This window comes from Myxine glutinosa, chromosome 3 (genome assembly GCF_964187855.1).
Source record: "Myxine glutinosa chromosome 3, kmMyxGlut1.1, whole genome shotgun sequence".
In the NCBI taxonomy this organism is placed as follows: Eukaryota; Metazoa; Chordata; class Myxini; order Myxiniformes; family Myxinidae; genus Myxine; species Myxine glutinosa.
The window spans coordinates 125,014,302-125,034,240 of NC_136263.1; the positions used below are offsets into that span (position 1 = coordinate 125,014,302).

Sequence of the window (19,939 nt, forward strand, 5' to 3'; positions counted from 1 at the left end):
CTTGTTTTAGGTGTGGCAGAAGAGGACACTTGCAATGGAATTGTCAGGAACCATCTAGGCACCAACCTCCCAAGAGGCTTTACAGCCCAGAGAGAGAGGCCCTTCCGAAGAACCACAGGATCCGGGGAGAGGGTCACTGCCTAGGGCTGGTCCAGCCACTGAAGGCTGTTTGAAAACTAGAACGAGCCGAGCATATGGGGCCATGCTCAGCTGGCAAGAAAGGCAAGAAGCGCCTTTCTTTGGTGAAAATAGTAAATTGTGGAAAAATTGGCACGGGTAATTTGAGGGTTAAATGCAAAATTGAGGAGGATTTTTGTGAGGCTGTGGTGGACACTGGGGCCAGTGACACCATTATTAATCCAAGTGTGTTGGACCAAAGTGTTGGAGGCTGGGACAAAATTGATAGGCTAATAAGACAACCTTCAACTGGCTACGGGGGCGATGGCTCCAATATTGGGCTGCGGGGTTGTAGGGATGGAGTTGGGCAGTCTGGAGGTCAATATGGTGGTATGGGTGGCCGAGGTGTGCGACCAGTCTTCTGGGATCGAGTTCCCTGGTGGAACACGACTGTCAACTAGACCTTGGGCGAGGTCATATGTGGTTGGGTACTGAGAGGCTGCAATTGGTTGGACTGGGGGATGACGAGGATATGCAGGGGACGTGGTTTGAGGTGCCACGCACTGTGACCGTGCCTCCTAGGTCCGAGGCCATGGTAATGGCTGAGTTGGCAGCAGGTACTCACCACATTGGCCTTCTGGGGCTAGAGGAGCTGTGGTCCTCACAGGGGGCCGAAGGATTGATCGTGGGTAGCACCCTTGTGGACATTAGTGAGCCTATGTTGGCGGTTCGGCTGCTCAACTTGTCCGATAGGCCTCGCATGGTAAGGGGCGGAGCTGTCATAGCCAAATGTAGTCGTGTAGCAGAGGTTACCGGAGGAGGCGGATCCACATGCTTGCCAGTACAGCCGGAAAAGGTGAAAATTTTGGGGGAAACTGATTGGCCCGAGGGAGTGCAGGACATGATGACGTATTGGTCCACGCTCCCACATTTGAACATGCTGCCAAAATTTGTCAGAGGTATTTGGGAGATTAAGGGGAGCCGGGTTGAAATTGAACCCGAGCAAGTGCGAAATTTTCAGGAGGGAGGTGACTTATCTGGGTCACGTGATTAACGAAAGCGGAGTGGCCACTGATCCTGCTAAGGTAAAATCGATAAAAGAGTGGCCCACCCACAAAAATGTCAGAGGAGCCAGAGGAGTTTTGGGCTTCTGCTCTTACTGCAGGAGATTTGTGTCAAACTCGCGCAGAAATTGCAAGACCCTGGCACAAATTGATGTAAAAAGAAGCCATATTTGTATGGTCAGCTTGCTGCATCGAGGCATTCACTCACCTAAAACAACGTCTGGTAGAGGCCCTGGTTTTGGCATACCCGACGGATGCTGGCAATTTCATCTTTGAAACAGATGCAGGCCAAGAAGGATTGCGAGCTGTGCTGTTGCAAATGCAACAGGGAGTCGAGAGGGTTATTGCGTATTACAGTCAGGCACTTTTGAGGCCTGGACAAAATTACTGCTTACCCACAAGAACTATTGGCTCTATTGTCTGCAGTTGGACACTTTCACCCTTACCTTTATGGGAGGGAGTTTGTGATCCGGGTAGATCATGCCTCCTTGCAATGTCTTCTTCGGTTCAAAGAACCGGAGGGACAAATTACAAGGTGGCTTGAGAAGCTGCAGCAGTATAATTTCACTGTGCAACATCGGCCTGGCAAAGCACATGCCAATGCAGACGCTCTCTCGGCGACCCTGTTGGCAGTTACATTGTAAATTCTGTGACAGGCAAGAAGCCAGGGATTCAATTGAGCAGGATCAAATTTATGCATGCCAATATGCAGCGAGAGTGACCCGACGGACTTTGCCAAAACCTCCACCTTTGATTGGGTGATGTGAATTGGCGAGAGAGTCAAAAGGAGGATCCCGTTTTGGGCCCCCTTTTTCATTGGCTGGAGGACAAAAGACCTTCTTGGGAAGAAATGGCTCCACACGGGGCCCAGGTAAAGGCCTATTTGGCACAATGGCAGGTGTTAGGTTTGAAGGATGTAGTCAGGTTCACTATGTTTTTTCGTTCAAAATCATGGTAGATTAGCAAACCTATACATTTTTGGAAACATTATTACATGGAAAATCTGAAAATCAATGTTTACATTTGCCAATTCCGACCAATTCGATTCGACCAATCGACCAATTCCATTCGACCAATTCGACCATTCGACCAATCGCTTCGATCGACCATTCGACCAATTCGATTCGATTCGATTCATCGAATTCGATTCGATCGACCATTCGACCAATTCAATTTGCCAATCAATTTGACCGACCTTTGCTTGTGTGGAACGGACTGTGAAAACGATGCGGACTATATTGTCGGATACGACACACAGGACAGTGATGACGAACTCTAAATGGCATATTCTGTAATCGTGTATGTTTGATGCCATTGACTGCCTGTGTATATTTTGTCATTGACTGCCTGTGTAGATGTGAAGTTATACTGACTGCATGTGTATATATGATTTTGCTGACTGCCTGTGTATGTTTGGTGATATGAATTATTGTGACACATTTTGATGTTATTAACTGCCTGTACAAAATGATAACATGTATTTGATTATGCAACTTATCGCGAATATAAAGACAGTATTTTGCAATTCAAAACCTTTGATTCGTGTCTTACCATTCCCCATAGCACTAATTTGATACTTTCATTGGATTCCTTGTCCCTGAAAATGTAGGTTTAGTATATTTTTAAAAGTTTTTAGGGTAATTAGAGGCAGAAATAGAACAAAATATGTATTTTACAGTGGCCATTTTGAAAATCCAAAATGGCCGCCATACAGGTATCTCTCCAAATGTAAACATTGATTTTTAGTTTCCTTATGCTATAACCTTTCCAAAAATGTATAGGTTTGCTAATCTACCATGATTTTGAACGAAATATAATTTATTGACATAGTGAACCTGACTAATGGCCATTTGTATAGAAAATGGGTCACAACAACGGAAGATGTAGCTTCCTGGTTGATCGTGGTACCGGACGAATTGAAAGAAGTGGTTATGGGGCACGTGCATGGGACTAGGATGATGGGGCATTTGGGCATGGCTAAAACTTTGGCAAAATTGCGGCAGTCGATCTTTTGGGTGAATTCGGACAGAGACATTCAAAATTGGGTGAGATCCTGTGACCTCTGCTATGGTAAGAAGGGACCCCCACATGCATGCAAGGCCCCGCTCCAAGTGTACAACGTGGGAGCGCCACTTTAATGGGTGGCAGTAAATGTGGTTGGGCCCTTTCCACCCACTTGCCGAGGGAACCGGTACATCATGGTGGCAATGGACTATTTCACAAAATGGCCAGAAGCCTACCCAATGCCCAATCAGGATGTCTGGCTGGTAGCTCAGGTTCTAGTGGAAGGATTATTCTCCTGGTTTGGCGTGCCAAGGGAGCTGCACACTGACCAGGGCCGGAACTTTGAATCCGAGCTCCTGCAGTCGGTGTGCGAGCTCCTCCAAATTAATAAGACCCGGCCAACCCCTCTTCGGCCTCAATCGGATGGGATGGTGGAGAGGTTTAACCAAACATTGTTAACCCAATTGACCCTCTTCACCTCCGAGCACCAGCAGGATTGGGCGAGCACCTCCCGTTTGTGTTGATGGCCTATCGGACTGCACAGCATGTGACCACTCGGTGCACCCCCACCTTGTTGATGTTCGGTCGGGAAATGCGCGTCCCCATAGATTTGTTGATGGGACCGTTACCAGAGGACCAGTTGGAGCATCTGTGGAAAGTTATGCCAACAATTTGAGAAAGAGCATGGAAAAGGCTCACGAGTTTGCGAGGATGCAAATTGGCTTGGCTTCCTCGCATATGAAATTGAGGTGTGAGGCCCGAGCACACTCACCCCGTTTCCTTCCCAGAGACCATATTTGGCTCTACTAGCCCCGGAGGAGGAAGGGTATGTGCCCAAAACTCACCTCACCCTGGAAGGGTTCCAGGGTGGTGCTCCGGCAGGTGACTGATGTGGTTTTCAAAATTCAGATGGGCCCACATACCATTCCACAGATAGTCCACGGGGATATATTGAGCCACTACCTGGGTCGGGAGGCTCCTGGTTGGATTGGAAGGGTGCTGGGGAAATTAGGCATGGCGGATGGCGGAAGAGCCGCTCTTGGACCCGACCAACCTGCAACGATCTGCACTTAAGGTAAGGTGCCTTGATGTTTACTGTCCCAGGTGTTCGGTTCTTGCTCATAAATTGGGGCATGGATAATTGGAGTGGGGGCGGGTGAGAGTGACTCCATGGTCGGTAAGTGGATTGGTTTGTATGCCACAAATTGTCTTATGGTTGGTGTCTGTTATGTGTAAAGGGTTTTCTTTTGTGTTTGTCTGTCGTGAGGAAAGTTGAGTTGTGATTGGAGTGTGAATGTGAATTATAACACATGTATGCAGGCCATGACAGTGTAGGAACACAATCACCGTCTTTGCATTACAGTCGTTGAGAATGGAATGGAAGCGGGGGAGGACATTTGGGATTTTGTGGGTGGGTAAGGTGTGTGTGTATATGCAGAAATGGATCAAGCTCTGGAGGAGAGGAGCGGTGACTGTGCCCCCCCGCCCCCCGAGGTCATTTGACCCTAGCAGCCGGTGGTGTCTGGAAATGGGGATCCGTCGGAGGGGGTCTCGTTGGGCGACCAGTGGGTGTGGAGACCCCTGACGACCCGGAAGTTTATGGGAGCCTGATGCCGAGAGAGCCTGGATGGTGCAGAGACCCTCCCCGGCGGGACAGACAGTGAAGGAGCTGTTTGGTTGTCAGGGGCCGATAGTTGAGGGGGGAGTGGGTGGAGGGTGAAGAAGTCATGAGTCGAGTACTTGCTTTTGGACTGCGGGCACCACAGCCTGAAGTGCCCCCACCATCTTGGTTGTATGGCATCTCCCAGCTGCCTAATCGAGGATCACACGTGTGTAACAAGCGATATGCCATGGTGTTGCAGGGATTAGAATGAATGTTTTGATTTTATTGACCTTATACGTGTGTGTGTGTCAGGGAAGGTCCACCGATCCAGGTCACTGAACTGTACCAGGACAGGGCCTGCGGAAATTTGGAGTCGGCAAATTTGGAAGGCTCCGCATGTAACTTTGGGTATTGTGGCATCCACTGGGAACGTGGTATTTCGAGGCGGCTGTACAAACGTTCTTGAATTCTTTTTAAACAAGGTTTTGTTGGCAAGGTAGGTTTTTTGTGTGATTGCTGATATTTTCTACCCACCCCAGGAGTTAGGAGTGAGGAACCCAAGTTTTGTAAATATTTGAATTGCTGTTTAAGGGGTGTAGAACGGTAAGGAGAATAGGTAAGTTGGTTACGGCTCGCTTCCCACAACCACTCCTACTTCATTTCATTGGCTACTTAGGTGTAGCTACTACTCGGTAAGTTGAAAGGCTGAACCGGTAACGCCTACATTGAACCTTGCAGGAGCCACGGTGCTGGTGGAGGGGGGGAAGGAGGAGGGGCAGTGTTACGTTTGTGGGGGTAGGTGATGACATACAACAGTGGAGATAGGGTTGTGTAGTGTTAGCATGGACCGTGGACACGTAGGAGACATTTTGATGTACATAAGCAGGGAAACTGAGCTTAAGGTTGTTTATGTGTTCTTCACACCAGGGGTGAAGTCATGCTAATTAGGTAGTGTTTAAGGATAATTTCCCCAATGTGTGCTTCCCCCTCTGATGAATCCCCTGTTTTTATGTTCACACGGCTGGCCATCAAAAATCAGCTCCATTAACCAACAACACTGACATGTTGCCAACGGAAATACAGCACACATTCACCATCAGGCTAAACTCCACCCCACCACGGCCAACATAATCCGAAAATTCCCGAAGAGACTAAAGTCTGCCTCGAAGGGATCGTAATGGACAGGCCACGCTCCGAGCTTCATCATTGGTCGTGGAGACATGGGATGATTCGAAAGAGCTCAGTGATTGGCCAGGGGTGACGTCAGAGCAAGCAGCTCGGGCTGGTGGAGAAGAAGAATCTCTCTCTTTTGTCCTGGTTGCACCGTGGGCAGTTGCTTCGTGCCCGTGCGTGCTGGTGGAGGGAACGTGGGAGCCTTTGTGCCACTTGGAATAAACATGGAAGGAGGTGTGGTTGATCTGTGGTGCTCTTCGGCGGAGCTGTGGCCACACTGTGCTTTCTGGCGAGGAGTGAGAGAGGAGGACGTCTTGCTGCCGCTTCACGGTTTGGGGTGCTCGTGTGGTTGACTGCGCCATTGTGGACGCGTCGGCGCTCGGTCCTTTCGCCGACCGACCGGACCGGTTCAACAACCACCAAGCGTCCACAGTTCTTGTTGAGGCCGGAGCCGAGTGTAGGTCGACTAAGAACATTTATTTTTCTTTAATCTTTCCCATTGTCCGTCTGTGTCAGCGTGGAGGGTCCCTCAAGTTAGATTTATAGTTTTACCTCAGCATTAATTTATATTGTCTTACCTTTATTTCGTTAAACTTATTATTGTGGCATTTTGCATTGTTGATTTTCCTTGTCTCATTTCTGTGTTTGTGGAATCAAGGAACAAACCCCTTGGCTTTCGTCCATGCAGGTAATCACCCTGGTTTCCTTCGCCCATGCATGACGGACTGACCGCCAATTTTCGGCTCGACTGCCTTGGACTTAAAACTGTTCAGCTATCTGCTGCCCGTGATCTTAATCACCGGCGACAAGACAATACTTTCGTTGAAGAGGATAGTATGACCTGGGTGGAGATTCTATTTTTACATATACATATAGATGTAGTATATTACATATAGCATATACATATTACAATTATTACATATAGCCTACCGCTAGTAATTCTATTTTTACATATAGCCTACATTTGTTGTAATGTATATATTAGTGAACTATAAAAGGTGCATCTAAAGTATTTTAGTCCATTAAAAAAATATTTAAAGCAGTATTTTCTTTGGAGGTATTAACCCTCCAAGTTTCACTCTCGATCTGCTCACTGCAGTTTATATGCATCTGTAGTTTATATGATCTCACCATAAAGAACGTTGTGGGTTAGTCGGCCTGCAGCATGTGGAGTTCCTCTCCTTATCTGGAATTCACTCTGGTTGGCAAAGATGCGCAGATCGAGTGGGTCTCCTATTCTAATCACTGCAACGTACAGCTGTCCATGTGTAAAAACACACGACAGGTTCAACCTCTTCGACAACATGTTCGGCCGATACCGCATATAAATAAAAATGGCTGTCAGTGGAGTCAGCCGTCGTAATGACATCATAGACGTAATGGCGTAGCATGACGGACGGACACAAAACTGCCGCTACTTTGATATAAAGATGATATATTTTAACCCTTTGAGTACGGATGACGTCCAGTGCCACAACCCGCAAAAAAGTTTTGTGTACGGATGACGTTACTACACGTCATCGACTATACCTATAAATAGATCGTCATTACGTAGTTGCATTCCCGTACCAACATGCCAAATTAATCCCGTTTTATCAAATTATCGAGGTTCGAGAATTTTTTTAAAATTTGTTTTATAGGTTGCTGGGGATCCTGGGATTATCAAAAAAAAATCCCATACTCAAAGGGTTAACCTCCATTCACTTTGCAATCACTATGAAGGGATTAGCGTCACGATTAAATTTACTATAATATTAACGTTACGTTATCATTATTACGAAAATGATAGTATTATCAAAAAACTGAGGCTAATTCCTTACTTCCATGTTATTTGTAGCATACACCACTTATCATCGATTTATGAACCATACACCGCTTCAATCAATTAACTTTGCATTCACGACATTGGGATTAAAGTGTTACGGTGATATTTACTATATTATTATTATTATTATTACGAAAACGATACTAGTGAAACGAGACACTACTGTATTAAGAAATTTGGGCTTAATTTGTCTGAAGTGGCCTGAAGGTGAGGCATGAAGGCATGAAGCCTAAGGGCTATACGTACTGTCGTTGGAACATCTGTAACGTCTATGCTTTTGATATTTGATGGTCATTTTAACAATCGGTTTGTTTGTGTTTCACACAGAATGAAACGTAGAGGTAGAGCATGGCAATTGTGATATATGACAGGTTTGACAATATGTTCGGCCTGAACGGCAGAGCAATCATAATGGCGGAGTATGGAGGCAGCCGTATGCGTAATGATGTACGTAATCACATCACCCCGTCATGTGACCAGATCCTCAGCTCTGATTGGTATATGTTTGAGTGTACATACATACATACGGACGGACAAACACTGTTCCAGACGCCTTTGACCTTTGGGCTACACCGGAAAAATGGCTAGGAATTAGAATTTAGCACTTGAATTGCATATGGTACAAATGACTTTTTGAAAACTTTTTGAAAATGTCCAAAAAAAAAAATTGACACTGATTGGCCAAAAAATATATAAATAAATAAATAAAAAACACTTGAAATTAGAACGTCATTAATGATTTTAAAAGGTATTCAGAACAAAACTTTGTGTTTGGGGTCCCCTTTAAACAAGGAAATGACGCAATTTTGCCAATCATTGCTGTGCTATACTCAGGTTGTGCTACAGTTTTAAACATAAATCTTCTTGATAGTTTACTAATGTCTAAATAACCTGATCTTGTTGTAATAGAAAGGGCAGTGGACAAGTGATGGAGGGATATGTCAACACATTCATGGGAGAGTCAAATACATTTTAAATATAGCTTCATCATATATTTCTGTGAAGATACAATGCTCCTCATCATAATATTGCAAAATCCAAAATAGTATTTGTCCAAAATGTCACAATACCTTACGTTTATAAAACGCATGCTGTTTTTCATTGTGGGAAAAATATGCAGTCATGTTGGGAGAGTTCAAGTAAAGCTTGGGTGTACTTTCCCAATAACAACACGTCTATACAAAAACATCTTAAATGTTTTTAGTAAATATTGTTTATTGTTGATAACAGATGATTGTTTATCAAAATCTATATTAATGGATATCAAAATCAAAATATTGTTTATCAAAATCCTCCGTTTTTTTTTACTAAAAGTACTTATACAATTAATGCAGACAAGAAACAATGCACGTCAGGAGCCTGTAGAACTTTCATGGCAATTTATCTGAGTAAGGACAGCATGCGGTAAAACAGAATGTGCAATGCTGTAAAGCATGGATATAATCTTAATAACAAATACATAAACAATGCCGCATGACATCACAATGCATTGCAAACAAAAGCAATGCATTCAGATAAAATAGTCAGCAAGAAATTCTGATTTGAACAAATGCAAGAATTCATGGATTAGAGGCTCACGTTCCTTTTACACAAATAAAGCTTATTAAAAAAAATAAACCTTATGCTTATATATCTAAAGGGGTTGGAAAGGAAAACGAACCATGCAATGCTGAACATTCATAAGGCATAGGGTGTGTGCATGTGCGTGTGTGTGTGTGCCAGAGGTCTAACCCCACCTGATAGTGGTGACTGGGTGTAATACAAGGTACAAGGTACTTGGTACTTGGTACTGACTGGCTAAGTGGGGTAATGCATTGCAGGCAAGGCCCAATATGGCCACACGCTTTGGATGCTGCAATATGTCACCAATTGGCTTATTATCCCACAGATGCTCATCTGCGGAGAACGCACATCTCTCCTGGGCAAAGTTTTGTCCACTTGCATGCAGAATAAAGCAAAGTTTTTCCAATATGGTTTATGGATTAATAGACCTGATAATGTCAGAAGCTGGCCTTTTCCTCCCCTTGTTGGAGGTCGTGTGACTGTGAAGAGGGTAGCAAAACAACAGGACAGAAGTGTTTGTGTGTGTGTGTGTGTGTATGTATATATATTATATGTACATACACACACACACACACACACACACACACACACACACACACACACACACACACACACACACACACACACACACACACACACACACACACACACGTTTTATGTGTGCGTGCATTAAAAAAAAAATGTTGTTCTTAAAAGCAATGCTGCATCCGCATATAGATACAATGCACAAAGGTATGGAACGTGATATTTCAAAACAGATTGTCAACAAACATTCATATTGAATTTGTACATGTCAGAAAAAAAGCAAGGAAATAAAATTTTCAAATATTTTTTTTTTCCCATCGACCTCTTCAATTTTATATAAAGTATATAAAATTCTACCTTAATGTAAGAATTGTTAATAAAGGGAAGTAACAATTCCTGAACAATAATGCCAACCACACACAGATTACCTGGAGCTATAATAACAAGCAGCTGGGCTGTTAAAAAATAAATTCAAAAGCTTTGTATTCCAGATTTTGCAATGTTTTGAGAAAGAAAGAAAAACCAGAATCCAATTTCAAAATAAATGATTTACTGCATGTACAAGAACAACTTATCCAACATGACAAATTGAGTGCAATATTTCAGAAGCGCGCAGAATACTCAATTATAGTTCATGTTTTATACATAATATATTTGATGTGGGTTGAAAGGAATATAATTAAGAAAATGATAAGTTCTGCATTTCTATAATATATCCATCAATCTTGTTAGAGTGACCATAAAACAAATAATTTTGTGTTCCTTGCATTTTTTTAAACATTAGAATTCTAATCTAGTCTCACATTGGGAAGAAAAGCCTGAGAAATCAAAACTTGCCAGGAAAAGACGTAATTTAAGATGCATTTCATCTTCCCATCGCAAACTCAAGTAATTTTTATAAAATCAACATCGATTTAATCATTCCGCTAATTCTCGGTCTTACAAATGACTCGTTTGAATGCACAGACTACTTTGGAACTTTATATGGTACTGCACCATCACAGATCATTCACGATATGAAGTAAAAAACATCAACCAATTTCCACAAGCACGTGGTACATCTTCAAAACATCACAGATGAAAAGCACTTTATGCAGGTCAGCACGGCAAAGAGACTGCTATCCAGAAAATCTTGAATGCAGCACAACAGAAAAACAAATAACCTAGAAAGCAATAGGAAATAATCAATTAAAAATAAATAAACGGGAATGTGTTCAAGGCCAGAATTGTAGTTCAAATGACTGTTGGTTCTGTGATTATTGAATGCAATGCTCGTTTTGAGATGCTCAAATGTTCCACCTGCTGGATGTTGGAATCATAAACAAAGGAACCTGGATTACAAACTTGGTAAATCTCAGTCTAAAACAAACCCAACTGTCTATTTGTACAGTCAGCCATTGGAAGAGGTTCAGTTTCTTTTAAATTCTAGGCCTTGCCATCAACAACAACCTCTCCTGGGATAACCATTTCGCAAAACTAGCCTCCAAATTTGACCACTCTCAGCATCCTTCATCATACCAAATCATTTCATGAAAAAAACCACAAGTACTCACAGTACTGAGCTCTCCTTTGGGCTGGTGCCCCACCCAGCATTACAAAATAACCTTTTCCGCAACCATATAATCCTAAGCTGTGGACAGTATTGGCATCTTCCGCAAAAAGGCATCTTCCGCATCTTCTGCAAATACAGCATAGCCTTTTCCGCAACCATAGAATCTAAAGCTGTGGACAGTATTGGCATCTTCCGCAAAGAGGCCAAAGTGCAACACCTGTTGCTCTCACTACAGGTGGGTGATCAATCATCTTCTTTTTTTTCTTTTCTTTTTTAAACAACCTCTCCTCTGATCTAGACACCTCGATCCAGTCCTCTGACCCTCGCTAGTTCCTCCTGGATACAAGCATTCGACAATAATCCCTTCCTGGATAAACTCCCAAATTGCAGGCTTGCTACACAGCTTCACTTTTTTTATACTACACTCTTGTTTGTGGACCTGTCTTTGCAGAAGTAATTGAATTACACTGGTTCTTCCAGGGATTCAACAAGCAGGTACTGAAACACCTGATCGTTTCATCTCCGATCTTTTCTACCCTCATTAACGAGATAACTCAACCATCTTACTTGCAGGTTACTGGTTCTTCCCCTCTTTCCTGTTTGTTCATCCCCTTGCTCGTTGTGTCCCACCTGTTGCCTCATTGTCAATATTTTACCTTCTGTCACCTCACTCTTCCTAGAATGTGTTCCATAGGGGGATGCCTAGAATGTGTGTGCAAAAACAATATATATTTATATATATATGTATATCAATGGCAAGTAATGAAAATCATTCCAGTGGATATGACTTCATGTTTTCCCACCAATAAGACATCTCAGTATAGAATTAACCTTTGGCTTCCCAAGATATGACATCAACTGTAGAATGCATTATCATGGTCGAAATCTGGCAAACCAAAGTTATGAGAAAAATCAAACAATTAAAAACTGCAGCATGAGCTAGAACTCTGTACATTGTCACAAATCCCATTATTTACACTACTGTCAAAAACTCATCAAGAATGGTGCAGAACCTTCTTGAGGTAGCGGGTGAGGCTCCTGTCCCCACACTTCTGTCGAGTGCAAACGTTTCGAACATTGTGTAATAACATTTCAGTTATTATCCTATGGAAAGTGAGAGTTTTGAACTGGAATTGGCCACCTAGACAAAACGTGCATCGGTAGACATTGCACATTTCAGATCACCTACGTGTTACGCTACGCCTCTGATCCAGTGCATTTGAAGGCACCAGAATGACAAGATGCATTCCTTGGGAATAAACAGAATAAACACCTTGCTACCCGCCAAAGGACATGACGTAATATGTCCAGGTAAGACGTCCGCCCACGTGGGTTTTCAAGGGGTGAATTTTTCTAAACTGTTTGTAGATGCAGTGTCTGTTAATGAAATATGTATTCAGATTATGTTTTCAAGCTCGTCTATAATACACACCCTGCGTACAAACTTCGTAAAGAGGGCAGACGTAATAATGTTGCATCAGACGAAATGGAATTGGAAAAGGAAAGCATCCTCAGAATGAGAAATTGGTTTCAAGATTGTGCAGTAGTGACCAGTCAGTGTCTCACTATGTCCGAAGCTGTTATCTAAAGGCATTTGTACATGCATCTACTTCATTCAACTTTACAATTCTTTCAGAAAATAGTCTTTGTGCGAAGGTTTTGTGGGATACATGTTTAATCACCTTGTCAATATATTTTCCACCATTTATCCTCTTTATGGCTGTATGCCCACCTATCTCTACAACTCCCCGTTCCTTTTATTCCCGTACGCTCTCACAACCATGAAGAGATATATCGAGGTCCCTTGTGCTGAAAGTTTTCCCTGGTCATTAATTACATAAATGGTCCAATGGAATCCCTCCAATAAGTGTACAACATGAATGAAGAATGCTTATGCTCATATAAAGAGGACTTAAAATATTCATTCATGTCCAAACTTTTCAGGAATTCCCTTCACATCGTGAGCATACAGAACATTTGAAGTATTTCTTTAAAAATAAAAATAGATTCTTCATCACATGACCTATTCTAGACTCATCAAACAGTGTTCCAAGAGAGAGTACATTTTTCAACACCCACCAAGCAATTTTGACCACCGAATATATTTACACCTTTTGCTAAATCATTTCTTCCTTTACCACATTACATTCACGATTTTCAACTGCACCATCACCATTACCATCTCCACCATCAGCACCACTAGTTCCAATCCCAATGGTTGCCGTGAAGGATGCTGCCTTTTCTCGTTCAGTGCAAGCTGAACACACGCCGTAGCGACGAGGTCCGTACTGGATGCCAACACTCTCAGCAGATGAAAACGCCTGGCGACAAAGCTTGCAACTGAAGAATTTCTCTTTGCTGTGTACCTGTGGAGGTGAGCATGTGAGAGGTCGCATCAATAATATGGCATTCTTCGATACTATAAGAGATGTTTTCTATCTGTCTGTTGCCGTTTTTCTGAGATGGCCGAACGGATCTGCGTCAAACTTTCAGAGGTTCGTCAGGGGGGGGTTTAGGCAAAAAAAATTATTTGAAAAAGAAATTGGATTTTTTTTTCTTCAATCGCTCTCCAGTGTCTCAGCCTTTGTAGCGTTGTGAAAGGTTATATCAAATGGTATTTGATCCCATTCCATAGTGAGTGTGGAAAAGTGTTTTAGGCCCTCACAAAAAAATAAAAGAAAATTTGTTTCCTTAAAAATGCCAACAAGATTAGAACAGCACCAGGCAATGCCGGGTACCCCTGCTAGTAAATAAATAAATTTTGCTTGCATTATTAAAAACATGATAGAACCACTTTATCTTGTGTGTGACGCAAAGGCAAAGCCAAAGTACTTTTGACGTGGCAATAAATGACACAAAAGAGGGACACCTAAGATGACATGGTATTTACCTAAAACACCCACATTGGCCCCAAAAATAATTGCGTATAATTATAGGCACAAAGAATTACCAAACTGTAATGAATCCTATGACTTGACATGAAAAGTGGAAACAGATGCAAAATGCTTATCACTAGACAGGGGAAACGTGGCAGCATGGAGGTTCACGGGGATGCATGGAGGTTCACCAGTGTGCGTGGAGGTTCACCAGTGTGCGTGGAGGTTCAGGAGTGTGCGTGGAGGTTCAGGAGTGTGCGTGGAGGTTCACGAGGGTGCGTGGAGGTTCACGAGGATGTGTGGAGGGACACGAGGGTGCATCGAGAGACAAGAGAGTGTGTGTGTGGAGAGTCATGAGGGTGCATGGGGAGTCACGAGGGTGCGTGGGGAATCACAAGGGTGCGTGGGGAATCACAAGGGTGCGTGGGGAATCACGAGGATGCGTGGAGAGACATGAGGGTGTGTGGAGAGACATGAGGATGCGTGGAAAGAAGCCATCAATCATGCTGCATGGGGATATAGAATGTGAGTGGTCATTATTTAATAGAACGCACGTCAAATTTCAGTGGAATGCAAATCAAACCTTGTCAAGTGGAATGACATCAAGTTTCATTCAGCCAAACACTGTTTCTCTTTTTGCATTGGTCAACATTCATCTTAATAGGATCACATCACATGTTCATCTTGATAGGATTCTAGTACATTTTCTTTATTTTATGGTTGGAAAGTCTGGAGATTACACTTTTAGCAAAGGATGCATTCGTATAAAAGACTAAATTTATCAGCAACCAAATAATTATTTCCATGTTTTGGTACATTTTAGATCCCTATTAAAATATGTTCAAAAATAATTTTAGCAATAAATCACAAGAAATCAGGAATTTCCATATCCATAGGACAAAGACAGATATCAGGATTGGGATGGCAATGATGATTGAAGGCATGAAGAAAGACAGCAGACACGGCACTATATGAATACATGGGCAGATGAGTCACGAGTTTATGAGTTATCTGGAGATGAAGAGAGGGGTGCAAAGGGAAGCAGAGTGGGAGAAATGTGTTTGGAAGCAAGTAAGCAGGAAGATGGTACAATTTTAAAAAGCTGTTTAAAAAGGTTTAAATTGATGGGGAGAGAAGGGAGAAAAAATAAGATTTTTTTCTCATTTTTATTAGAATTAACAGAAGGTATAAGGAAGGAATTAAAGTGAGGGTGGTGGATAATGACAGAGATAATTGGAGACACGTTGTGGGCATGGGAAACAGTTGGAGGGGTGGGGTGGGCCGAGAAAAAACGGGTAAGTCCAAAACTATCCGAGCCCGAGATGGAGGATCACAATAAATATGAGAATGAAAAAAAAGGCACTCAGTATGAAGAGCAATCGACACAAACAGAGAACAAAATCCATGGCAGCAAGTACAAATCCGTACCCAATTACTTCGCTTTTTGGAAGGAGGTCTCCTGGAGGACCAAAATAAGTGACCAAGATCAGGTAACTGGAAACAGAACCCAAATGGAAGTACTGTATTGTTGATAATTACCTGGTATTTGAGATTTTACTTTATCCCACCACACAAATGGGTTTACTGAATAGCTAGACATCCGTTAAAAAGATCCGGCCAGAAAGCTTCATACGATCGAGTGAAATTCAATTATTCTAGCAAAGTGTTGTTAAGTTTCCATTTTTTAGAAAGTCGAAAAACTGCGAGAGCGAAGCAATGATCTGAAAGACCTGGTGACACAATTTCAGTTTTAGAAATCCCAGGTTAAAAAAAGAAGAAAGAAAAGTGTTTGTGAGGGTGCTGCAGTCGCCATACATCATGGATAAGGTATTAGTAATTGTGCCAGCGAATTGTCTTGACGTACAAGGATGAGGTTCTGGCCCATTCTCATCCTTTTAGGAATTAACTGTGCAATTAAAGTCACCTCCCATAATTAGACAAGTCTTTACATCTACTATTTTAAGAAAAGTCCTTAAATGGACAAAAAAGAGACCATCATGATTTTTGCTTCCAGCATCCACATTTTCAACTGGAAGAGCACTCGGTAGAGCATACCTCTGCCAGGTTGAACAATTTACGTTTTGTATCCCACTGATAGGTTGGATCTGGATTTGGACCTGAACCAAAAGCTAATCGGCTTGTTCTCATCAGTTACCCAACTCATCCACCAAGTTTTGTCAAAACTCATCCATAACATTTCAAAATATCATACGATATATAGTTTTTGGCCCTATCACTCAATGGTAACACATCACTTAAAAAAAAGATTTAAATTCTCGTATCCGGATCGGGATTTGGATCTTCACCAAAATCGAATCGATTCGTCCTCGTCACACACGCAACCTGTCCAACAAGTTTAGTCCGAATCCGTCCACGACTTTTTGTAATATCGTGCTATATATCATTTTGTCCTCTCTCTCAATAATGAAGAATCACTTTAAAAATTCGCAGATCCAGATCCGGATATGGATCTTCACCAAAATCGAATCATTTCGTCCGTGCCACACACCCAACCTATCCACCAAATATCGTTTGAATCTGTCCACAGCCTTTTGAGATATCCTGTTCACAAACAAACAGACTAGGGTGAAAGCATAACCTCCCCTCCATCCACCTTCGGCGGCGGCGGAGGTAATCATAAACTTGATAATATTAAGGTGGAAGTGATAGAAAACAACATTATCAATAATGCCAGCATGATGTACTATTATTAAAGAAAGATTCCTTGTCCATAATCGTTGTACAATGAGCCTGAGAGGACTTGACAGTATGAGTCTCTTGTATCAAGGCTGTCAAGACCATTTACTTCTACAAGTTCCTTACTTGGACCTGATGTAGTGACCTTCATCACCATTAATATTTATCGTTCTGATCTTGGAGGATTAAATTAACCTGGCTTATGCACAACAACTTAATTGCATGCAAAGAGAGATTGTAAATCTGAACTAGAGCAATGCGACTGTGTCACCAATATGCCTCCACATAGTCCCACAATGGGTAGATGCCCTCGTTCACTGTCCTGAAAATAAACAAGATTGATTTAAATCCCTTCAGCTGTTTTCAAGTATAACTTTTTCACCAGCCATCACAGGTTTCACATCGATCGGTGAAGCAGTTTCAGACACTGAAAAGGGATTTAAAAAAAATATCGGCTTTCAAGCTAATATGGATGCTACACCACGTGACGTATGACCTTAAAAAATGTACACTCTGCATATGTATGGGTAGGAGATCACGTTTACGAAGTTTTGTATTGATCGGATAAGGTTCGTTTTTCTATCCAAGATGGCTGCCAAACCACATGACCTCTGATGTCATCATTTTCAAACTATATGCAACAGTGGTGTTAGATGATATTTGTAAAATTTTGCATCGAAAGGGTAAGCGGATAATATAAGATACATTAATATAAGATAATATCATAATATATGAGAATATAAGATAATATAAGATAATATAAGATATATATCTTCCAGGACAGAAGTCTTCCAGGACAGAAGTTGGTATATATAATTAATAATAATATGATAATATAAGAAATAATTAATGATAATATAAGATATAATTATTTAATATTTTCCTTCAATCCAATATGGCTGCCACACCATGTGACCAATGATGTTTTTGTGATCATCTTTTAATCACCATTCCTAGTCAATGACACAAGTAAAGTTTTGAGTCAATCGATTTGGTGGTTTGGGAGATGTTTTTTTGTTTTTTTTTAAAGGTATTAGGTAAAAAAAAAAAAAGGCTGCTAAATCATGTGACCAGTCATAAATTGAATATTTCAATACAAATGGGTCATAGATAATGTGCATGCAATTTCAGATTTTTAGGATAGGGAGTTTGATTGAAACATTTTTGGCTGGGATACAATTTCATCCATGATGTCATCATCATCATGCTTTTGTTCCCCATTGGGAGTACTTGACAATGTGCCAAGTTTCGAATTGTTTCTATTCAGCGGTTTCCGATAAATATTTTTGTTATTATTTGCGTTGAAACCAAGATGGCTGCCATACCACGTGACCTATGATGTCACAATTATCATAAAAACATTCTGCATGCGTGTCACTCCTAACCTGAAAGTTTCATCTCAATCGGTCATGTGGTTGCTGAGAAAAACGAGGTTTAGCACGTATGGACGGACGTACGGACATCCCGAAAACCTAATTCCTCAGCCACCTTTGGGGCGGAGGCATAAAAATAATCTTAGGTTAACGTTTCTTTTCCTGAAGGTATGTTGTAGAACACCTTTTTTCTGAGCAGGTGAAACAGGGCCTTGGTCAGCGAAATCTTTCACTGCTTTGGTCTGACTATTTTATTCATCCATCTCAAACTCATCAGAATCAGTTTTGTTCATTAGGCCACAAACTACCACCATCCTGCAAGGCGACACTGCCTTCACTATTAATGCATCAATCTCTCCCAGTTGCGCATGTTGTCCTACCATGGTAACTACACTAGCAGCCACAAAGCACCACTTCGATGATCAATTAAAGACGCATTCAATGTGGCATCATCAATACCATCAGATTGTGCAATAAGGGTGCCTATGTCTAATGGGGAGGGGTCGTTTGACATTACCAAATCATCCACCATGACAGAGCTATCTGATGGTACTAAGTTATGCTATCTGTCAATTGTGCCCATCTGATGACATGTGACAAACGACTGGTCGAGGAAACAGACAAAACGTGTTTTACTCGGACCCAATAAATAGACATCTTGAATTGGATCAATTTTCTCATTCCCGTTATTTTTAACAGAAACACATCTCACCAGACGGTACATTTTGTAGATCACCAGAGTGTTCCTCAGTGTTCACTGCTGATGGGGATTCCACATGCAAATTTTACTTATCGGCATTTTCCAAAATATCAGCATATTTAACATTCACACTCTCAGTACAATCATCAGAGAGGATTGAACGTTTTGCAGCTTGGTGTTGACTTAGCGGTTAGGGTAGCTGGCTTGGGACCCGAAGTGCTTGAGTTTGAATCTCGGTCCACCGTTGAATTAACACCAGGTGGGGTGACTCAGCCTATCATCCTTCTGAGGTTGGAAAATGAGTATCAGTGTACTGGTAATAGAGGCATCATTTTGCAATATAAGGGACACACTCAATGTGTTTGTCAGTTTGGAGTGACAGGCGAAGGTTTGGAAATGCTTGGAGTGACAAGCGGGACAGCCACTGTAGGAGATGGATGATTGTCCCCTACTATTGCATGAAAGCACGATGAATTTGTTAGTGGTCGGTATTGGGTGTATTCCAGGTAAGCAGTGCAATATAGCAGTAGTGCCGATGGAGTTCACATCACTTCCGAGTTGTGGTTCAAGTGATAAAAAAATTTCAGGGCAGGACAATTTATCAGGGATGGTTTTCCTTTTCCTTGAAGAAACAACAGTGAAACCATTCCAAACACTCGATGCATTATTTAAATTTCCAGGACTTGAAGGTTGTGAGTCCGTATTGGGAATTGGTGACAGGAGCTGATACTTTCTTGGTGGTAGAATAAGAATCGGAGTCATTAATACCTCCGCCACCCAAGGTGGATGGAGGTTATGTTTTCACCCCTGTCTGTCTGTCTGTCTGTGAACAAGATATCTCCAAAAGTTGCGGACACATTCGGACGA

General features: G+C 42.1%; 1 protein-coding gene across 6 annotated transcripts in view; it reads right to left on the reverse strand.

The window, feature by feature from the left end:
- Positions 1–10,407: 10,407 nt before the first annotated feature.
- The window catches only part of ZBTB46 (zinc finger and BTB domain containing 46), a 95,984-nt gene continuing 86,452 nt past the window's right edge, over positions 10,408–19,939 (reverse strand). For all 6 annotated transcript variants that reach the window (XM_068110141.2, XM_068110139.2, XM_078774530.1 and 3 more), the window contains exon 5: positions 10,408–13,792. In XM_068110141.2, the coding sequence (XP_067966242.2) occupies positions 13,544–13,792 (249 nt within the window). In that variant the 3' untranslated portion in view covers positions 10,408–13,543. The remainder of the gene's footprint in view (positions 13,793–19,939) is intronic.